Consider the following 17,196-nt stretch of genomic DNA (forward strand, 5'->3'; position numbering starts at 1 on the left):
AAAGCAAGCAATAGAATGATGTATCACTAATAAGTATTAAATATTACATGGTAAAAATACTAACAGGCCAATAGTTTTAAAAAATGAAACACTTAACTGTTAAAAAATATCTTTTTAAATGGTTCAGACAGGTTATCTTTTATTTATAAGCAGAGAAAGAATGGGCATGCCCAAGCCTCTAGTCACTACAGATGAACTCCAGATGCATGTTCTACTTTGTGCATCTGGATTTATGTTTGTACTAGGGAATGGAACCTGGGTCATTCGGCTTTACAGACAGGCACCTTAACTGCTGAACCATCTCTCCAGCCCCTATAAAAATAATTCTAATGGCCATAGAAAAGAGTACCAGCACAAACCAGTTGTTATTATTTTTTGTTTTTATTTTTACTAATAAAGGACTTTTTTGTTCGCACCTGACTTATGAGTTACATTGTTATTCATGCCAGAAATTGCAGTCAGACAATTCATGTCTTCATAATTCACTTGGCAATAAAGAGGACAGCAGCTCTTGGATACTAATTAGAATGTATTTGGTCCTTACATATAATTTATGTAATATTTATATTAATAAGAAACTTTCACATAAACTTTATCACTTAAGAATGTTGTTAACATCTTTTCCTAAGTTAACATTTCTTACTAAATTTTTTTCTTTTTAAAAATGCTTTTTAATTATACTTGTGTCTGAGAGGGATCTTCATGCCATTATGAGGGGATCTTTGAGAACTTTAGAAATCAGAAAGGAGGTACAGTGCTGTATTTCAAAAAAGTAATATTTAAGCCAAATAGGTCTCAAAAGTCCTCTCCCAGGTCTTAGTGAATGGAGTAAGACCGCAGAAAACTGGGTTCTCCAAACCTAGAGCTTGAGCTCAGCGCTGTTGCCAGGAGGAGCCAGGATTGGTTCTCATAACCAAGCAGTCACGTCAGTGACACGCTGTATAGAAAGCTTGCTAGTCAACAACCTGGGAAGGCAATACCTTCCACGTTATTGAAACTAGATGTTTTATTTACTTTTTTGGTCATTTCAGTTTATGAATACTTCTGTCAGAAGCTGCTGTTCCATTAGTCTCCCTGCTTTTACTGTCTCTGCAAAAGTATTCTTTCTTTCTTTCTTTCTTTCTTTCTTTCTTTCTTTCTTTCTTTCTTTCTTTCCTTCTTTCCTTCTTTCCTTCTTTCCTTCCTTCTTTCTTTCTTTTTCTTTTGCTTTGGGCTTAAGTACCACCTGAAGAGAGAAGCCTTTTAAGGCCTGGGAGACTGGCCAGTGCCCTTTGTCCTTCTGTTCACCTACTAAAAGGTAGCATTGTTAAGCTAATTCAGCAGGGCCCTGACTCTGTATAAACAGTGCTCCATACACCCAGAAAGACTAATTGAATTGTACAATACATCATTTTTTAGCAACAGTTTCAAGTGGGTTGTGTCTCACTTCCCAGAACATCATCAAGCTTTTCCTGATTGAAAATATTTCAATACAGCAAATATTTAAACATGACAGTTAAAATATTTAACTCGGTTTTGTCTTTGTCTTTCTGAGATCCTCAGGACAGGGCCATGCCTGTTTCATTCTTCACACAAGGCTTGTGCCTGCCTTGCTGTGGGGCTGCACTCTGTCTGCGCTTCGCAGATAAGACCAAAGACTGTCTCACCCCCTCTGGTTGCTTCTAGCCTGGTTGAACAGCCTCCAGTCTTGATACTTCTGCATGCTTCTTTGTGAATTAGATCTGCAGAGGTTGTGAGTTCTGTTAACTTTGCCATTCTCTGCAGGACACCATAGGATCAGGAAGCAAAACAGGCACCTCAAAGATAATTGCTTATGGGGGGGAGGGTGTTTTTTACAGATTGCACAATGATGCATTGTGCAATCTGTAAGAAACAAACTTTGGTATGAGCTTTACAATACAAAAATGCTAATATTGAATTTTAAATGTGTGTATAAGAACTGCATGTTCTTAACTAGTGCATAATCACTGTATGTGTAATTATTGTGTGCATGTGTTAAAAGGTTTCATGACTGTGTTAACCTTCTGTTCTGTTTTCTTCCAAACTCTCTTCTGTCCACCAAGTGAATTTTGACTTACTTTTCTAGACCTAGACCCAGTGTCACCTGTTTCTCCAGGCCTATCCTGACTTATAGCTCAGTCTCCAAAGAACTGATTTTACTCCCTCCTTTAAGCTATCAATCAATATGCTTCTTCCATAGCTTTATAGTGATGCAGACTGAATGTAATTTTTGTGTTGAACATTTATCTTTTGTACTAAACAGTGAGTCCCTTGAGGAGAAGGTCGAATTCTCTTTATCTTCATTAGTAAGCTTCTTGTCTGTGGTATTTTAAAACTTCGTGTAGTTTCAGTTTTCTTTTTAATGAACAATTTTTTTTTGTTAGTGCTGAATTCCAGCGTCACTTCTAGAGAGGTGCTAGTGGAAACTTTCTGGAGAGGTTATACCTTCCATAAATAGAATCTGAGCCAACACTGTATGTCACTAAGCAGTTTATATCTGAGTATCAGCGAATTGGCATGTAGAGTCCAACACTCACTCACCTGTGATACAGGATTTAAGTCAGTGTCTCCCCCCCCCCATTGTATTTCCAGTGAAAGTTATTTCATCTGATGACAATGACGTTTGAAAATCTGCTTTCAGCCCAGCACTTGGGAGGCAGAGGTAAGAGGATCACTGTGAGTTCAAGGCCACCCTGGAGACTACATAGTGAATTCCAGATCAGCCTGGGCTAGAGTTGAGACCCTACCTCGAAAAACCAAAAAACAAAAATCTGCTTTCATATGATTTAGAGTTGGATGGCTATATTGGTCGGAGTCAGCCCAAGTTCAAAAGTGTTTGAATAAGAGCATTTCTGGGCACTGAAGTAGTATGTTTGAACCTGTTTTCTATTCAAATTACTCTGCACATAATCACTTTCCTTCCTTCCTTCTTTTTTCCTTCTTCCCTCCCTCCTTCTTTCATTTTTTGAGAATATCTGTTTATTCCTTTTAATACTCCTATTAGTATTCATAGTATTTGTGTGGTTTTGCACACAATTTAAAAAATTCTTTAAAAGTATTATGGAAAAGCCAGGAGTAGTGGTGCACGCCTTTAATTCCAGCACTTGGAAGGCAGAGGATTGTGGTGATCTTGAGGCCACCCTGGGACTACATAGTAAATTCCAAGTCAGCCTGAGCTAGAGCAATACCCTACTTCTGAAAACCAGAACAACAACAAAAAAGCATTACACAGGTGTAGTTTTTTTAAAATGTGTTGCTTTTAAAGAAAAAAGTTATTTATTTATAAGAGAGAGAAAGAAAGTTGCAATAGAACTCCAGATGCATGTGCCACTGTGGGTATCTGGCTTTACATAGGTACTAGGGAATTGAATGCACACATCTGGCTTTAAGTGGGTAATTAAACTCAGGCCTGCAGGTGGGTTTTTTGTTGTTTGTTTGTTTGTTTGTTTGTTTTGTTTTTCGAGATAGGGTCTCAATATAGCCCAGGCTGACCTGGAATTCACATGTAGTCTCAGGGTGGCCTTGAACTCACCACAATCCACCTACCTCTGCCTCCTGAGTGCTAGGATTAAAGGCATGTGCCACCACGCCAAACTAAACCTGCAGGTTTTGCAAGCATGTGCTTTTAACTTCTGAGCCATCTCCCCAGCCCCATTAGTGTTGATTTTTAAAGGTCTTCTGGTCTCTTGAATTTATTTTTCCCTATTGCTTTTCATTTGAAATACTTACAAATTCACAAAAGAATGCATATACAGAAGGGACAGGTCCTGTGGTGTCTTTCACCCAATTTCATTCTAATTACATCTTAGGTTACTACAGTAGGATGTTAAAAAACAAACCCATAAAATTGACATGGGTGTGATGGGTCAGAGTAGTTCTGTCTTTATCTTATGTTTGTTTTATCACACATATAGATTCATATAATCACTAGCACAATCAAGATAGAGAGTGAATGAATTCTTTTCAGTTTTTACCAGTTGAGTTTCTGGAAAAGGGAAGAAGCTGTATTTGGTTCCATGGGACCTTTTGGCTTGCAGTGTTCTCCCTCTGGTGGCTGTGTGACTGAGCCATGGCTCTTAGCCTGAGCGGTGTGGGACGCTGGCTGGTTCACCGGCACTCACCGGAAAGCTTGTTTTTCAGGTGTCCAAGCAGGCTAAAGAGTTTCTGGAGTACGTGTACGAAGAGCCCCTGATTGACATCCAGCAGGAGAACCCCATGCTGTACCTGCATGCCGAGCCGCTGGCCACCGTGGTGCGGCTGCGGCAGCGGCTGAAATCCCTCCGCGCCTACCTGTTCAGCTGCCGGGCCGCGGTGGCCGAGGACCTGCGCCGCAGGTAAGAGTCAGCGCCCATGTGGGCGTCCTGCCTGCCCAGGGAGATGGGTAGATGCTCTCCGAGGGCCTTCCCAAGGCAGGTCTTCTCCTCCCTAGTTCTGTGTCACCTTCCACTACTCCGACTGCCTCTGCCTCTCTCGGTTCAGCTTTCACTCTCTCCCCCCTCCCCCAGCTGCCCCTGTTTGATTGAGCCAAGCAAAATGAACACAGCCCCTCCGCCTAACGCCGAGCTTCCCAGCCGTGATGAGAGCTGGGGACAGTGAGGCCTTCCCTTACCAATGTGTTAACTGAGATCATGGTTAATTGAGGTCATGGCATCTCCTGTGTCCACCACGCAAGCACTGGTACAGGCCCAGCATTACATGGGTGTTGGGATCCGAATTGGTGTCCTTACACTTACGCACCAAGCTCTTTACCAACGGACCCATCTCCCCAGCCTGATCTTTGGACTGGGTCTCACTGATTAATTGTTCGCTGTTTTATAGCTTTTGTCAGTTTAAATTCCTATGTAGGCTGGGCGTGGTGGCCCATGCCTTTAATCCTGGCACTTGAGAGGCAGAGGTAGGAGGATCACTGTGAGTTCAAGGCCACCCTGAGTGTACATAGTGCATTTCAAGTCAAGTGAGATCCTACCTCAAAAACAAACAGACAAAAAATTCCCACGTAGCACCAATTAACATAATCATGTCTAAATTTCATAATCCTTTTTAAAGGGAAACAAGTAAGTGGTTATTCCAGTCTTATTTATTTTGGGGGAGCGCAGTAGAAGAAGGCTTTTGCTTTAGCCCAGGCTGACCTGGAACTCACTCTGTAGTCTCAGGCTGGCCTCGAACCCACAGCAGTTCTCCTACCTCTGTCTCCCAAGCGCAGGCATGTGCCAATACTCTGGGCCCAATCTTATTTTGCATACATAAATAACTACCAGATTTGGTAAATGCTGCAGGCAGGAAAGCTGGGATTAAAATGTACACGGCCAGGACTTCACATCTTCACCTTGCTGGTGGTACAGGCTGCTTTCCCATAACTAAGTCAGCTTATAGTTCATAGAGCATACAAGTCCAAACCAGGCTCACAGCCTTAAAATAAAGTTGAAGCCAAAATGTGCTTACTCTCATAAAATTCCTTCTTTTACAGTTAGGTTTTATGAGCATTGAAATTCTCACCTTTACCATATACTTGAAATAATTGTTGATGGCACTCATATGTCCCTAAAAATACCTTTTGATTTTTTAGTTTTAATGGAAATCACCAGCAGCATACATTACTCATGTTAAATGTTTTTGGAAGTAAGCCGACCTGCATAAGAACCTTTGGAAAGAATTACAATGAATAGAGTTTGCAGTGTAAGATCCAATTAGGTCCAAAAGAAACTGACATGACCCCAGGCATCTGAAGAAGAAGACATTTTAAAAAGAACTAAGTGTCGATAGTAAAGAATACATAATATCTAGACAAGTTCTTATAAAATAGTCATGAAAAGGCAGCTACCATGGAGCAAAATTCTTTGCACCGGTAGTCATGGTGTTACCTAGCTGTTTTTCAGCAAGTTCTAGGCAGACTGAGTTTGACAGGCACCATCAACCTCTGGCCTCTGCATGCATATATGTGCACACACACATGTGCCCACTCACATATGAACACACATACATACCTGCATACCATACACACATTCAAAAGGTACAATAAATGAATTAATGAACAAATAAATCATTCATTCACTAAAATAATATAATATCTAGAGGCCAGGTGTGGTGGCATACACCTTTAATCCCTGTACTCAGGAGGCTAAGGCAATAAGATTGCAAATTTGAGGTCTGCCTGGGTTACATAGGGAGTTTGAGGTTTTCATGGGCTTTATTGCAAGATCCTGTTTCCGGAAAGCAAAAAGAATAAGAAAAGTACACTGGTGATCAATAATACTCCTATAGCTTTCTTTTATTGGGAGGAGAGTATGGATTGGAAGTTGGTCTTCTTGTATTATTCCAAATCTTTTTAACTTATGCTGAAATGTGACATTAAGCAGAATAATCTTAGATTCTCTGTGATGATAACACTTCTGCCGTATCTTTGTTTCACGTCAATGCTGCCATCTCCTAGGTCCATTTAAAGAGCTATGAAGACCAAGGGGAATCAGTATCCATGTGATGCTGAAAATTGCCATTGCCAGAGCCAACTCACACCCTTTTCTTCCATTTTTATATAGAAGGGATTTTTTTCAAAACAAAACAAGCCCACAATATCTCTAAAGATGCCAAGCTTAGCCACATTGGTCTTTTTTTGTTTGTTGTTTGTTTTAGGTAGGATCTCACTCTAGCCCAGGGTGACCTAGAATCACTATATAGTTCCAGGCTGGCCTTGAACTCTCTGCAATCCTCTTACCTCAGCCTCCTGAGTGCTGGGATTAAAGATGTACGCAACCATGCCTGGTTTACAGTGGTCATGTAAATTGCCCTAGTTCCAGCTAAGGATATAGCATTTAAAGTTGGGTTTTTTCAAGAATTAGGGGAGCCTGGTAGAATGCAAGTTAGAGATTTAAAGAAGGAGGGGCTGACGAGCAATATGGGAACAATGACCTCAACAAAAATAGCAAGAGAATTGAGTTCTGAACTAGTCCTGAAAGGTCTTCTCCCCCCGCCTGGTTTTACCTCAGTATAAGAGTGTCCATTAATCTCCAGCAAGCAGGCCCAACATGCTGAAGACCTGTCAGCACCGTATAAACAGAATAAAGCAAACTGTTAATATTGCTGTCATGAAAAAACTGAAAACAGACTGATTAATTAGAATGGCGCTTAACCACCAGGGAGCCAACTTGGTCATCACCATATTAGGGAAGTCACCATTTGCTTTCAAGGCTTTCATTATTATGACTGTCCGGTTTCCATCTCCGTTGTTTTTGTTATTGTTGTTAAATGGTCACCTTGTTCTTAAACCTATACTGCAAATCGTGACTGGCCACCATGATTAGTTCAGAAGTCAGCGTCCTCTGTGAAACCCGAGATGTTTACAGTGCTGACAGTGTACTGTTTCTGATGACTCCCAGATGGCAACTGTGCTGAGTTAGCTCAAGGCCTAACCCTTCTCAAGAAGAGTTACTTATCGTGTCCACACGTGGATGTACATGAAAGACTGGGAAATCGTGGCACTCGGTGATGTCAGGACACATTGCATCAGCAGCCATTAGGGAGGGACCTGAGGAATTGATGCGGTGTGCTCTACTGAACAGACTAGGGTGTGAGTATAAATTGGAGATCACAGATAGGTAGGTACCTCAAGGCCAGATTTGGCCAGCAAACATGTTTTGATTTGCCTTACAGGGATGGTGGCCCGCTGTAAGCTCTGAGATGATGGAGTAGTTGCTGACATATAAAAACCAGTTTTTTTGCACACACAGGATGCAACCTTATGGCTTCTCTTGGGAATTAGGAAGCTCTGATTACACAGGGCTTCCCTCATTCCAGTGTAACAGCAGTCAGATTTAGATGTGGGACTCTGTCTGTAGCCTCTGGTGCTCTTCTTTTCTCCCCAAGTCCAGCATCACCTGGTATTTATAATTGCTGCACTGTTTTTCTTAACCCCAGCCCATTTCAGTCATGTATGGTAGTTTCTGGACTTTTTGGATATTTGATTTCTTTTAGCCCTGAGTATATGTATTTAAATAATAAACATAGTGTGTCTTAGATATTGCAGACTTAGCTCTCATTTAGTCTGGAAGTCTGTCCTGGGTTGGGAAAAGTCTTAGATTTGGTTCTATCAGAAGATAAACATGAAGAAGCTTTTAAAAGAAGCAGAAATAGCACAAGGCCAGCTTTGAAGTTCCCTAGATGTCCCAGTGCTTGGGCTAGACTGGTACAACATGCTCCCCAGACATTTGCAGTGCAGTGACTTGAAGGGCTGTTCCCTAGAGAGCATCCTGTAATGAGTGATTCATGGCCACCACAAAGCCAAAGATTACAATCAGGCCACCAAGACCTAAGAACTAGTCACATACTTCCTTTACCTTTCATTCCTGTCACCCTGCTGGACCAGCCTCTTTCACACTTCTGTAGTTTCCTGTCTGGGAATCCTACCTCCCGTCTTTAACAACCACAGTGCCATAAAACGGTCTCACTGGACAGAGGACAGTGCAGCCATCTGCACAGTGAGAAGCTGTCTTGGTGGAGGTCTGACCCTGACCACGCACACAACTTCATCTCCTCACCTCCCACCTGGGCCATCGCCCTGCCCCGGCCATCTCCTCACGCACCGCCGTCTCCCTCTTAGCTGTGTATTCCACTCCCATTTAGCTCAAAACTGCCTCTTCCAGTCTGTACTCAAGGGCTGATGCCCTCCACCATCTCCCAGCAGTGATCATTTGAACCACTCAGTTGACACTTAAGTGCCCACGTGGTTCACATCCCACTGACTACAGTGGAAATCTCTTAAAGGCCAAGAAATTGCTATTTTTAGTTATAGTCTGAAGTAGAAGTCTACACATACCACCTGTGAATGATTCTTAATATATTTATATTGTATCACGTTTGCATAGTTGTTTACTATATGTGAGATAATTGTGGTTTTCATCAATTAAAAGAGGCTTTCCAGGGCCCAAGGGAAATTGCAGGGGAAGTAGTGACATAAATATTACTCTTACGGCTAGCCTGACAACCAGCTCCAGGGCAATGGTGACAGATACGGTGATCAGTCAAAGCCTATCAAAGCAGAAGTCCATAGGCTATAGAAATCTTAACACCAATTCAGACTGCCAACAGGCCTGCCATGGTTCAGAGAACATTGTGGAAGAGGGGTGGAAGATTGTAAGAGCCACAGAGTAAGTAGGAATACCCTGAGGCAGGTCCCTCCCCCACCCCACAGGGACTGACTGAGGCCTTCAGACCCCACAGTTAATCCATAATCCCACTGAGAAGGTCCTCTAGGACAATGGGAGCTGGGGCCAGGGCTAAAAGATTATAACCTGTTTTAATTTATATAAAATAAAACAGGGCTGGAGAGATGGCTTAGCGGTTAAGCGCTTGCCTGTGAAGCCTAAGGACCCCGTTCGAGACTCAGTTCCCCAGGTCCCACGTTAGCCAGATGCACAAGGGGGCGTACGCGTCTGGAGTTCATTGGCAGAGGCTGGAAGCCCTGGCGCGCCCATTCTCTCTCTTTCCCTCTACCTGTCTTTCTCTCTGTGTCTGTCGCTCTCAAATAAATAAATAAAAATTTTTTAAAAAAGTGTTACTTTAAAATAAAACAAAACATTAAATTTAAAAAGGAGGCTTTCTGGGCAGGAGAGATGGCTCAGTGGTTAAAAGCACTTGCTTGCAAAACCTAAAGGCCTGGGTTTGATTCCTCAATACCCATGTAAAGCCAGATGCACAAAGTGGCACATATGTCTAGAGTTTGTTTGTGGTGGCAAGAGGTCCTGTTATGCCCATTCTCAGCCTCTCTCTCTCTCTCTGCCCACCCCCCCCAAAATAAATAAATAAATGAATAAAATTTAAAAAATAAATAAAGGTGCTTTCCCAGAAATATATCATTTATTCCTGGAGCAGCCTTCTCAGGTACATAGGGCACAAGATAGTTAGGAATAAGTGATGTGACTGTGACTTATCCAAAGTGACAAGCAGCAGAATCTGTCTGGAGCCACACTTTCTGATGCTTAGATCAGTGCTGCTTCTAATTGTGTGGCCCAGGCTAGCCTGGGACTCACCGTGTAGACCACACCAGCCTTGCACTTGCAGTGGTCCTCCTGCTTCTGCTTCCCCATGCTGGGGTGACAAGGGCCCCTTACCACTCTCTGCACACGCTCTTAGAAGGAATCTTTTCATTCCTCCTGAAGACTTGACTAAGCTCATTAGCAGAGAGTAAAGAAAAGAGGAAGGTGGCACCCCATCAATGGGCACAGGAGGTGGGGGATTGCTGACACAAAGGTCTGTGCTCATCAGCAGGCTCCATCAGCCATGGAGATCCAGGCAGGACAGTTGGCTTAGTGCCAGCAAGTACATTTTCTAAAGGTCACTGTTTGCCAGACCTTTCCATTTCCCAGACCTGGAAACTTAAAAAAAAAATGTGTCAACAATCTGCAGGGTTGCTTTCTATATAGCCAAAACAGACATAAAAACAATGAAGTATTACCATCTATTCCTAATCTTCTTATCTAAGGATATGATGACACTAAAAAATTATATATATGTATGTATACACACACACACATGCATGCACGCACATACACACATACACATACATACAAACAGCCTCAGAAATCAAACCATTTTTTAAAAGCAGGTCAATTTTAAAAAATTCTGTTTTTTTTTTTTCTCCTTACCCTGGACTGCTGAAATCATCACCTATACTGACACCACTTCTTGGACTAGCTATTCAGAAATCCCAATTAAGTTCTTTGTTTCTCTTCTGAGGACTGAAGTCATCCAGTCCTGAGAAATTTTTGTGGCTACTTGAGTAGTCCGGTTCTCTGTTATCAGCAGTAGGGTGTGGGGACTTGGTATGGCTGGTAAAACCAAAGTTCCCACTGTGATATAAAAGTAGCTAAGGGCAGTAGGCCATATGTGCGCATGCACATGCATGTGTGTGTGTGTTTGTGTGTGTGTGTGCACGCGCGCACACGTGCACACTGATGAAGCACTCACAGTACTCACCCGGGTGCCCTGTGGGCTCATATGGCACCCGGAGGAGAACAGTGGGTATCCCTGTCACTCACCCCTTTTGTGACAGTCTCTTACTGATTCTGAATCTTGCAGTTCACGAACCCCAGATACACATGGGCTCAGCCAGCTGTTTAGTAGGTTATGGAGATTCAAACTCAGGCAGTTTCAGGCCCTCATGCTTGCTCAGGAAGCTCTTAAGCCCATTTTCCTGACTCGTCAGAACACAGTTTTGTCAGTTCTCAGGGAGGGAACATTTGGTCTTTGTGTTTGTTAAGTTTTGTCTTTGGCATAGATCATTGTGAAGCAGTATAAGGGCTTGACTTAGGAGGCATAAGGGAATACCCAAGTGATTCTTCTTCCTCATGAGCTGCCGCTTCCTGCCTCACATTTTATTTGAAATTATGACTATATACAGTGTGAACTGCCACCGAAATATTAGTTTTGCTGAGCAAAGAAAACTTTGTTTCACCAAGACTGCCTTTCTTCCTAACAGTATCACGATGAGTACCAGGAAAAAAAGGTGCATGTGTCTGTGGATGTCCTGGAGATTTTTGCTACTTCGTCTTCCTTGGAGCAAAATTCATCATCTAGCTGAGTTTTTAGACCAGTTCCCATAAATGTCCCTCAATTTACCACAACTCCTTTCCCATTCCTTCCTTGTCACCCCAGAATGATACTGCCTTTCTAGAGTGAGTATCTAGAGTGAGTATGTTGAAAGTGAGGCCAAATCCAAAAAGTGAAATGTTTTTTGCACATCTGGTAACATGGCTTCCCTGCCTCCCACTGTAAACCATCCTCCTCTGGCAGCCTTCCTCATCTCACTTCACAGCACCTCCATCCATCCCATTGTTCAGGCCGAACACCTTCCTCTAAGCAAACCCTGATAGCTTCAGCATTATGTCCACTTGCCACCATGTCCATTGCTGCCGCAGGGCCACCGGGTCTCAGGCACCATCGTTTTCTCCTGGATTATTGTAGTAACTGGTCTGGCTGTTCCTCCCTTGGCCCCCTCCAGTCTGTTCAAAAGACTCTTGTTACAGTTAAACTATGCATATTCCTATTTTTCTAATAGCTGCTCCCTTTCTTACATTCACCTCTCCAGAGGTCTCATTCAGTGACATATATGTGTGTGTATAATATTTATGTATGCATACACACCCCAGTATCAGCAGTCTAAAAGAGAACCACAGGCTGTGTATAACATAGTGTCATTCAATAATAAATGTTGTGCGTGGTGACACATGCCTTTAATCCCAGCACTTGGGAGGCTGACGTAGGAGGATCACTGTGAGTTTGAGGCCAGCCTGAAACTACATAGTGAATTCCAGGTCAGCCTGGGCTAGAGTGAAACCCTACCTCAAACCCTACGCCCCCCCAAAAATTAGTTTGGGCTGAAGAGATGGCTTAGCAGTTAGGGCACTTGCCTGTGAAGCCTAAGGACCCAGTTTCAATTCTCCAGGATCCACCTAAGCCATATGCACAAGGTAGCACATATTTTTGGAGTTTGTGGTGGCTAGAAGCCCTGGCATGCCAATTTTCTCTGTCTCTCATTCTCTTTGAAATAAGTAAAGGATTTTTTAAAATATTTTTTATTTTTATTTATTTGAGAGCGACAGACAGAGAGAGAAAGAGGCAGAGAGAGAGAGAGAGAGAGAGAGAGAGAATGGGCTCACCAGGACCTCCAGCCACTGCAAATGAACTCCAGATGCATGCACCCCCTTGTGCATCTGGCTAATGTGGACCCTGGAGAATCGAGCCTCAAACCAGGGTCCTTAGGCTTCATAGGCAAGCGCTTAACCACTAAGCCATCTCTCCAGCCCGAAATAAAATATTTTTAAAAATAAACAGATTAATAAACTTTGAGGAGAAATTCTGGAAAAAAGATATAATTTTACTAAACTTGATACATCCATACCTTGTTACTGAAAAAAATCTTCAAAAAGTTGAGAAGTTATTTTGTCTTATTCTCAGATTAAAATGAAATGTATGTGAACTATCTAAACTGATTTTCTGAAACATTGTAGGAAAGTACCATAGTCTTGCTACTATTAAAAATACCTAAAGAATTTGAGCTAGGAGGCATGACAGCTGTAATCTAATCTGTCACTTTTATTATCAGAACCCAGAATAATCACAACCAAAATGATTTCCCAGTCATATCTACTCTACCCTCTAGATTGTTGCTAAGGAACTTAAGAACAATTTCTGAATGAGCAGGTAAAAGAGACCCTCATTTCTTGTAACTATCTGCCCAGATAAAATATCTGGTGCAATCTTGCCATTCTTTCAGCCAATGAGATTAGCAAAATGAGGTATCTAGAGAAATGACTTGAAGCTTGCTACTTCCACGTGGGTTGCTATCGAAATATCTGCCTTTGATTTAAAATTGTTTTTCCATTAGCTTGGAGCATGGCTGGACGTACGAGTCCTGTCCACATCCAGCCTAATGTAAGTATTTCATGAAGGGTCTGCAGCTCATATCATGAACACCAAATTACATCTGCCTGGGGATGCTTCATAGTGCTTTCTGCTGATTTCTGTGTGGGTGTGAGTGCCCTCCCAAGCAACACAGGGGCTCTCTCAACTCACAGAAATTACCTACCCCAGAGCACATATTCTTGAAAAGCATAGTAGTACTATGTGAATAAATGACTTTTCTGTGGAAATTATTTCTTAATCCACTTCTATCCATAGCCTTCTGTGAGACCCATTCGAAATCAAATTCTGGAGGTTTGCATTTGGTGTTAGGTTGCCTTTTGTGTGTGTGTGTGTGCATGCATGTGTGTGTGTGTGTGTGTGTGTGTGTGTGTGTGTGTGTTTTAAGTCTTTAAAGCCTATTTACCCTGAGATATTTCTATTATACCCTTCCCCCTTTATTTTTACCTTTGTGTGTGTGTTTGTGTGTGTGTGTGTATGTGTTTGTGGTATGTTTGCACATATATATGTGTGTTCATACATAGGGTGTGCATGTTCAGATGTGCATGCATATGTGTGCATGTGAAGACCAGAGGTTGATATCTCACTGATTTGGTTAGTCTACCTAGCTAGGTTGGCCCAGGCATCTGCTGCCTCCACCACTGAAGTACTAGTACAGGCCCAGCATTTACATGGGTGTCGGGATCTAAACTCGGGTCCTTACACTTATGCAGCAAGCACTTTACCAACTGACCCATCTCCCCAGCCTGGTCCTCGGGTTTGAAGTGCCAGTTATGCAACTCTTAAGAATTAAATATATCAGAAGCTTACAGAGACCCTCATTCCTTCAGACCCTAAGCCAGTCCTTTTTTCTTTCATGAGCATCAGGACTTGGTGGGAGATGAAGTCCTCAGAAATTACTGAAGTTAAAGGAATTTTGATTTATTTGACTTAATGTCATGGAACAAAATGGAATGAGGCCCCAGTCATAGCTTTTTAGTTAAGACTACTGACTGATTTCATAGCAATTATCCCTGAATGTTTAACCCAAAGCATCAGCTAATATAAGGGCTCTGAATCACGTACGACCTTTTTCCTTTTCAATTTCTCACCTTTCTCCGAGCTATCTGTAAATGAATCTAAGTTACCTTCCCAGTGTGACAGGCAATTCTAAAGATGATAAAAAATGGAAAATGCAGGCACTAGAAGTAGTTGTGCTAGTTGATGTCATGATCCTATAGTAGGATTCTCCAGTGTTCTTTGGAACCAGGGAACTTGATATTGCAACCTGCCAGTGATGTGATGTCCTTTGATGGATGAGACAAGTGTGGGCTGGCCTTTCCTTATCTCTTTTGTCCTTCAGCTTGGTGTCATGGCCAGCCAGATGAACTTGCACTGGCATGAGCAGGGCCATGCTTGTGGTAGAACTGCTGCCAGACCCAGTGATTAATAACCCCGTAGTACAGCGAGGTCACTTAATGCATAGAAAGCCCCAAAACAGCAACTTCATCCAAAACCAAGACAGTGACCTTTTGTAGCAAGGATCCTGTTTACCAAAAGGCTGCTAAGTCAGATAACCTCCAGTTAGTTTGCAGCCTTGGGTTCCTAATATGGTGAAGTTTGGGGGTTACACTAGAGAAATTAACCTGCGTTTTATATAACTGCAGTAAAAAAAAAATAGCATTTCAATTAAGAAACACTGGTGTGTGTGTGTGTGTGTGTGTGTGTGTGTGTGTGTGTGTGTGTGTATGTGTATGTGTGTGTAGGGGTGAGTTTCCAACTGGGTCCACATCCCATTTCCTGTAGGCCTAGGCCTTTCCTGGGTCCCCTGCTCTGTTAATTACCCCTTCTTTTGTGCTTTCATTCCTGCTTCTCTACTAGTATCTTTATTTTAGCATATTAACTTGCCAAAGTCTTTCCCATCTTTTTAAAAAGGAAAATCTTTTCTTCATCCTACATTCTTCTTCAGCGATGGCCCACTTGCTCTCTTTTCATGTAAAGCTAACTTCTTACAAGAGTCATCTACCATCCTCACCCCTCCTCCTTGAAACTGCTACCTGAGGTCACTAATGACTTCCTGTTTGCCAGATCCTCCCACCACTTATTCTTTAGTTCTCAGAGCCTTCCTCAAGTTATTTGGCCTACTCCGCCTCTCCCCTGATACAGTGACCCCTTCATCCTCCTTGAATGGATCCCCTCCTTGGCTTCACTAATGTGGTTCTCCTGCCCTCCCTCCCTCCCCTTCTCCCTCTCCCTGCCAGTGTTCTCCTTGCCAGTGTCCTCCCCACATCAGTCCCTAAAGCCCACTATTTCTCTGGGGTCCAACCTTTACTCATTTCCCAGCTCAATGTCCTAAGCTGTCCTTTATCTCATGGTTTTCCCTAAAACCTGCAGGATGTGGACACACAGATCTAGCCAGACTCAGGAGACTCTCTTTGGCCACGCCACACAGTTCCACTCTTCTCCCCCAACAGCCAAAGTACTTTTCTCCAAAACCTGAGTCTTTGTCCTCCCTATGTCAGCAAATGAAGTGGCCATTTACCTACCTGACCAGGGAGGAAACTGAACAATGCATGCTTCTTCCTGGGAGTTACCAGCACCAAAGAAATCTGTTGGCAGGCCCCCTCCATGTGAGTTACCAGGACCTAAGCATGTACTAGAGACATCTCTGTTGGTAGGCCTACTTGACAGAGCAGAGAACTGAACATTGCATGCTTCTTCCTGTGAGTTACCAGGACCTGAGGATTTACTACAGAGCTCTGTTGGTAAGCCCCTCTCCAGCCAGTTCAAGCTATCTTCATTTCTCACCTTGTTAAGGAAGGAAGGAAGGAAGGAAGGAGGGAGGGAGGGAGGGAGGGAGGGAGGGAGGGAGGGAGGGAGGGAGGGAGGGAGGGAGGGAGGGAGGGAAGGAAGGAAGGAAGGAAGGAAGGAAGGAAGGAAGGAAGGAAGGAAGGAAGGAGGGAAGGGAGGAGGGAAGGAAGGAGGGAAGGAAGGAGGGAAAGGAAGGAAGGAAAAAGGTTCCTGGGACTGGAGAGATGGCTCAGCAGTTAAGGAACTTGCCTATAGAATATAACAACCTGAGTTCAATTCCCCAGTACCCATGTAAAGCCAGATACACAAAGTGGCATGTATCTGGAGTCCATTTGCAGAGGCTATAGGCCCTGGCACACCCATTGTTTATCTTCTATGTCTGTTTGCAAATAACTTTTTTTTTTAATTAAAAACGTTCCTCCCTTTAATCCCCTATCACTTTCTGTTGTCTGAACTCCTTTTTGGCAAGGGTGAGGGTGCACATGTGTTCATGTGTGGATTCATGTGTGTACATGCACATGAAGGCCAGAAATGTTGCTGGACCTAATGAATAATAAATACCACTGTGGTACAGTGAGGTCACTTAATGTACAGGAAGCCACAAAATAGTAGCTCCATCCTCATGTCTTTCTCAATTGCTCTCTACCTTGTTTATTTATTTATTTTGAGACCCAATTTCTTGCTGAACCCACAGACCTCACAGATTTGGCTACACAAGCCAGCCAGCAAGCCTCAGGGATTCTCTTGTCTCCGCCTTCCCAGCACTAGGATCACAAGCCTACACTGCTATCCTCACTGTTTATGTAGGTTCTAGAGATCTGAATTCAGGTCCTCATGCTTGAGCAGCAAGCACTCATCCAACTGAGCCATGTCCCCACCCCTTTTAGTGACTCCTAAAGCTCACACAGCTAACCATGTCATTCTGCTTTGGTCATTTCTGTGGCATCCAATCTCTTTTAGGGTAGATCCATCATAGCCGTCATGATTTGATTC

The 17,196-nt window shown here is 42.9% G+C and overlaps 1 protein-coding gene across 3 annotated transcripts in view; it reads left to right on the plus strand.

Annotated features, from left to right (window-relative positions):
- Window positions 1–17,196, plus strand: part of Plekhm3 (pleckstrin homology domain containing M3) — a 174,632-nt gene that overhangs the window by 71,425 nt on the left and 86,011 nt on the right. For all 3 annotated transcript variants that reach the window (XM_045147391.1, XM_045147393.1, XM_045147392.1), the window contains one exon: window positions 4,141–4,334. In XM_045147391.1, coding sequence (XP_045003326.1) covers window positions 4,141–4,334 — 194 coding nt within the window. The remainder of the gene's footprint in view (window positions 1–4,140; window positions 4,335–17,196) is intronic.

The sequence above is a fragment of the Jaculus jaculus genome, chromosome 4 (assembly GCF_020740685.1).
Source record: "Jaculus jaculus isolate mJacJac1 chromosome 4, mJacJac1.mat.Y.cur, whole genome shotgun sequence".
NCBI classification, from domain to species: domain Eukaryota; kingdom Metazoa; phylum Chordata; class Mammalia; order Rodentia; family Dipodidae; genus Jaculus; species Jaculus jaculus.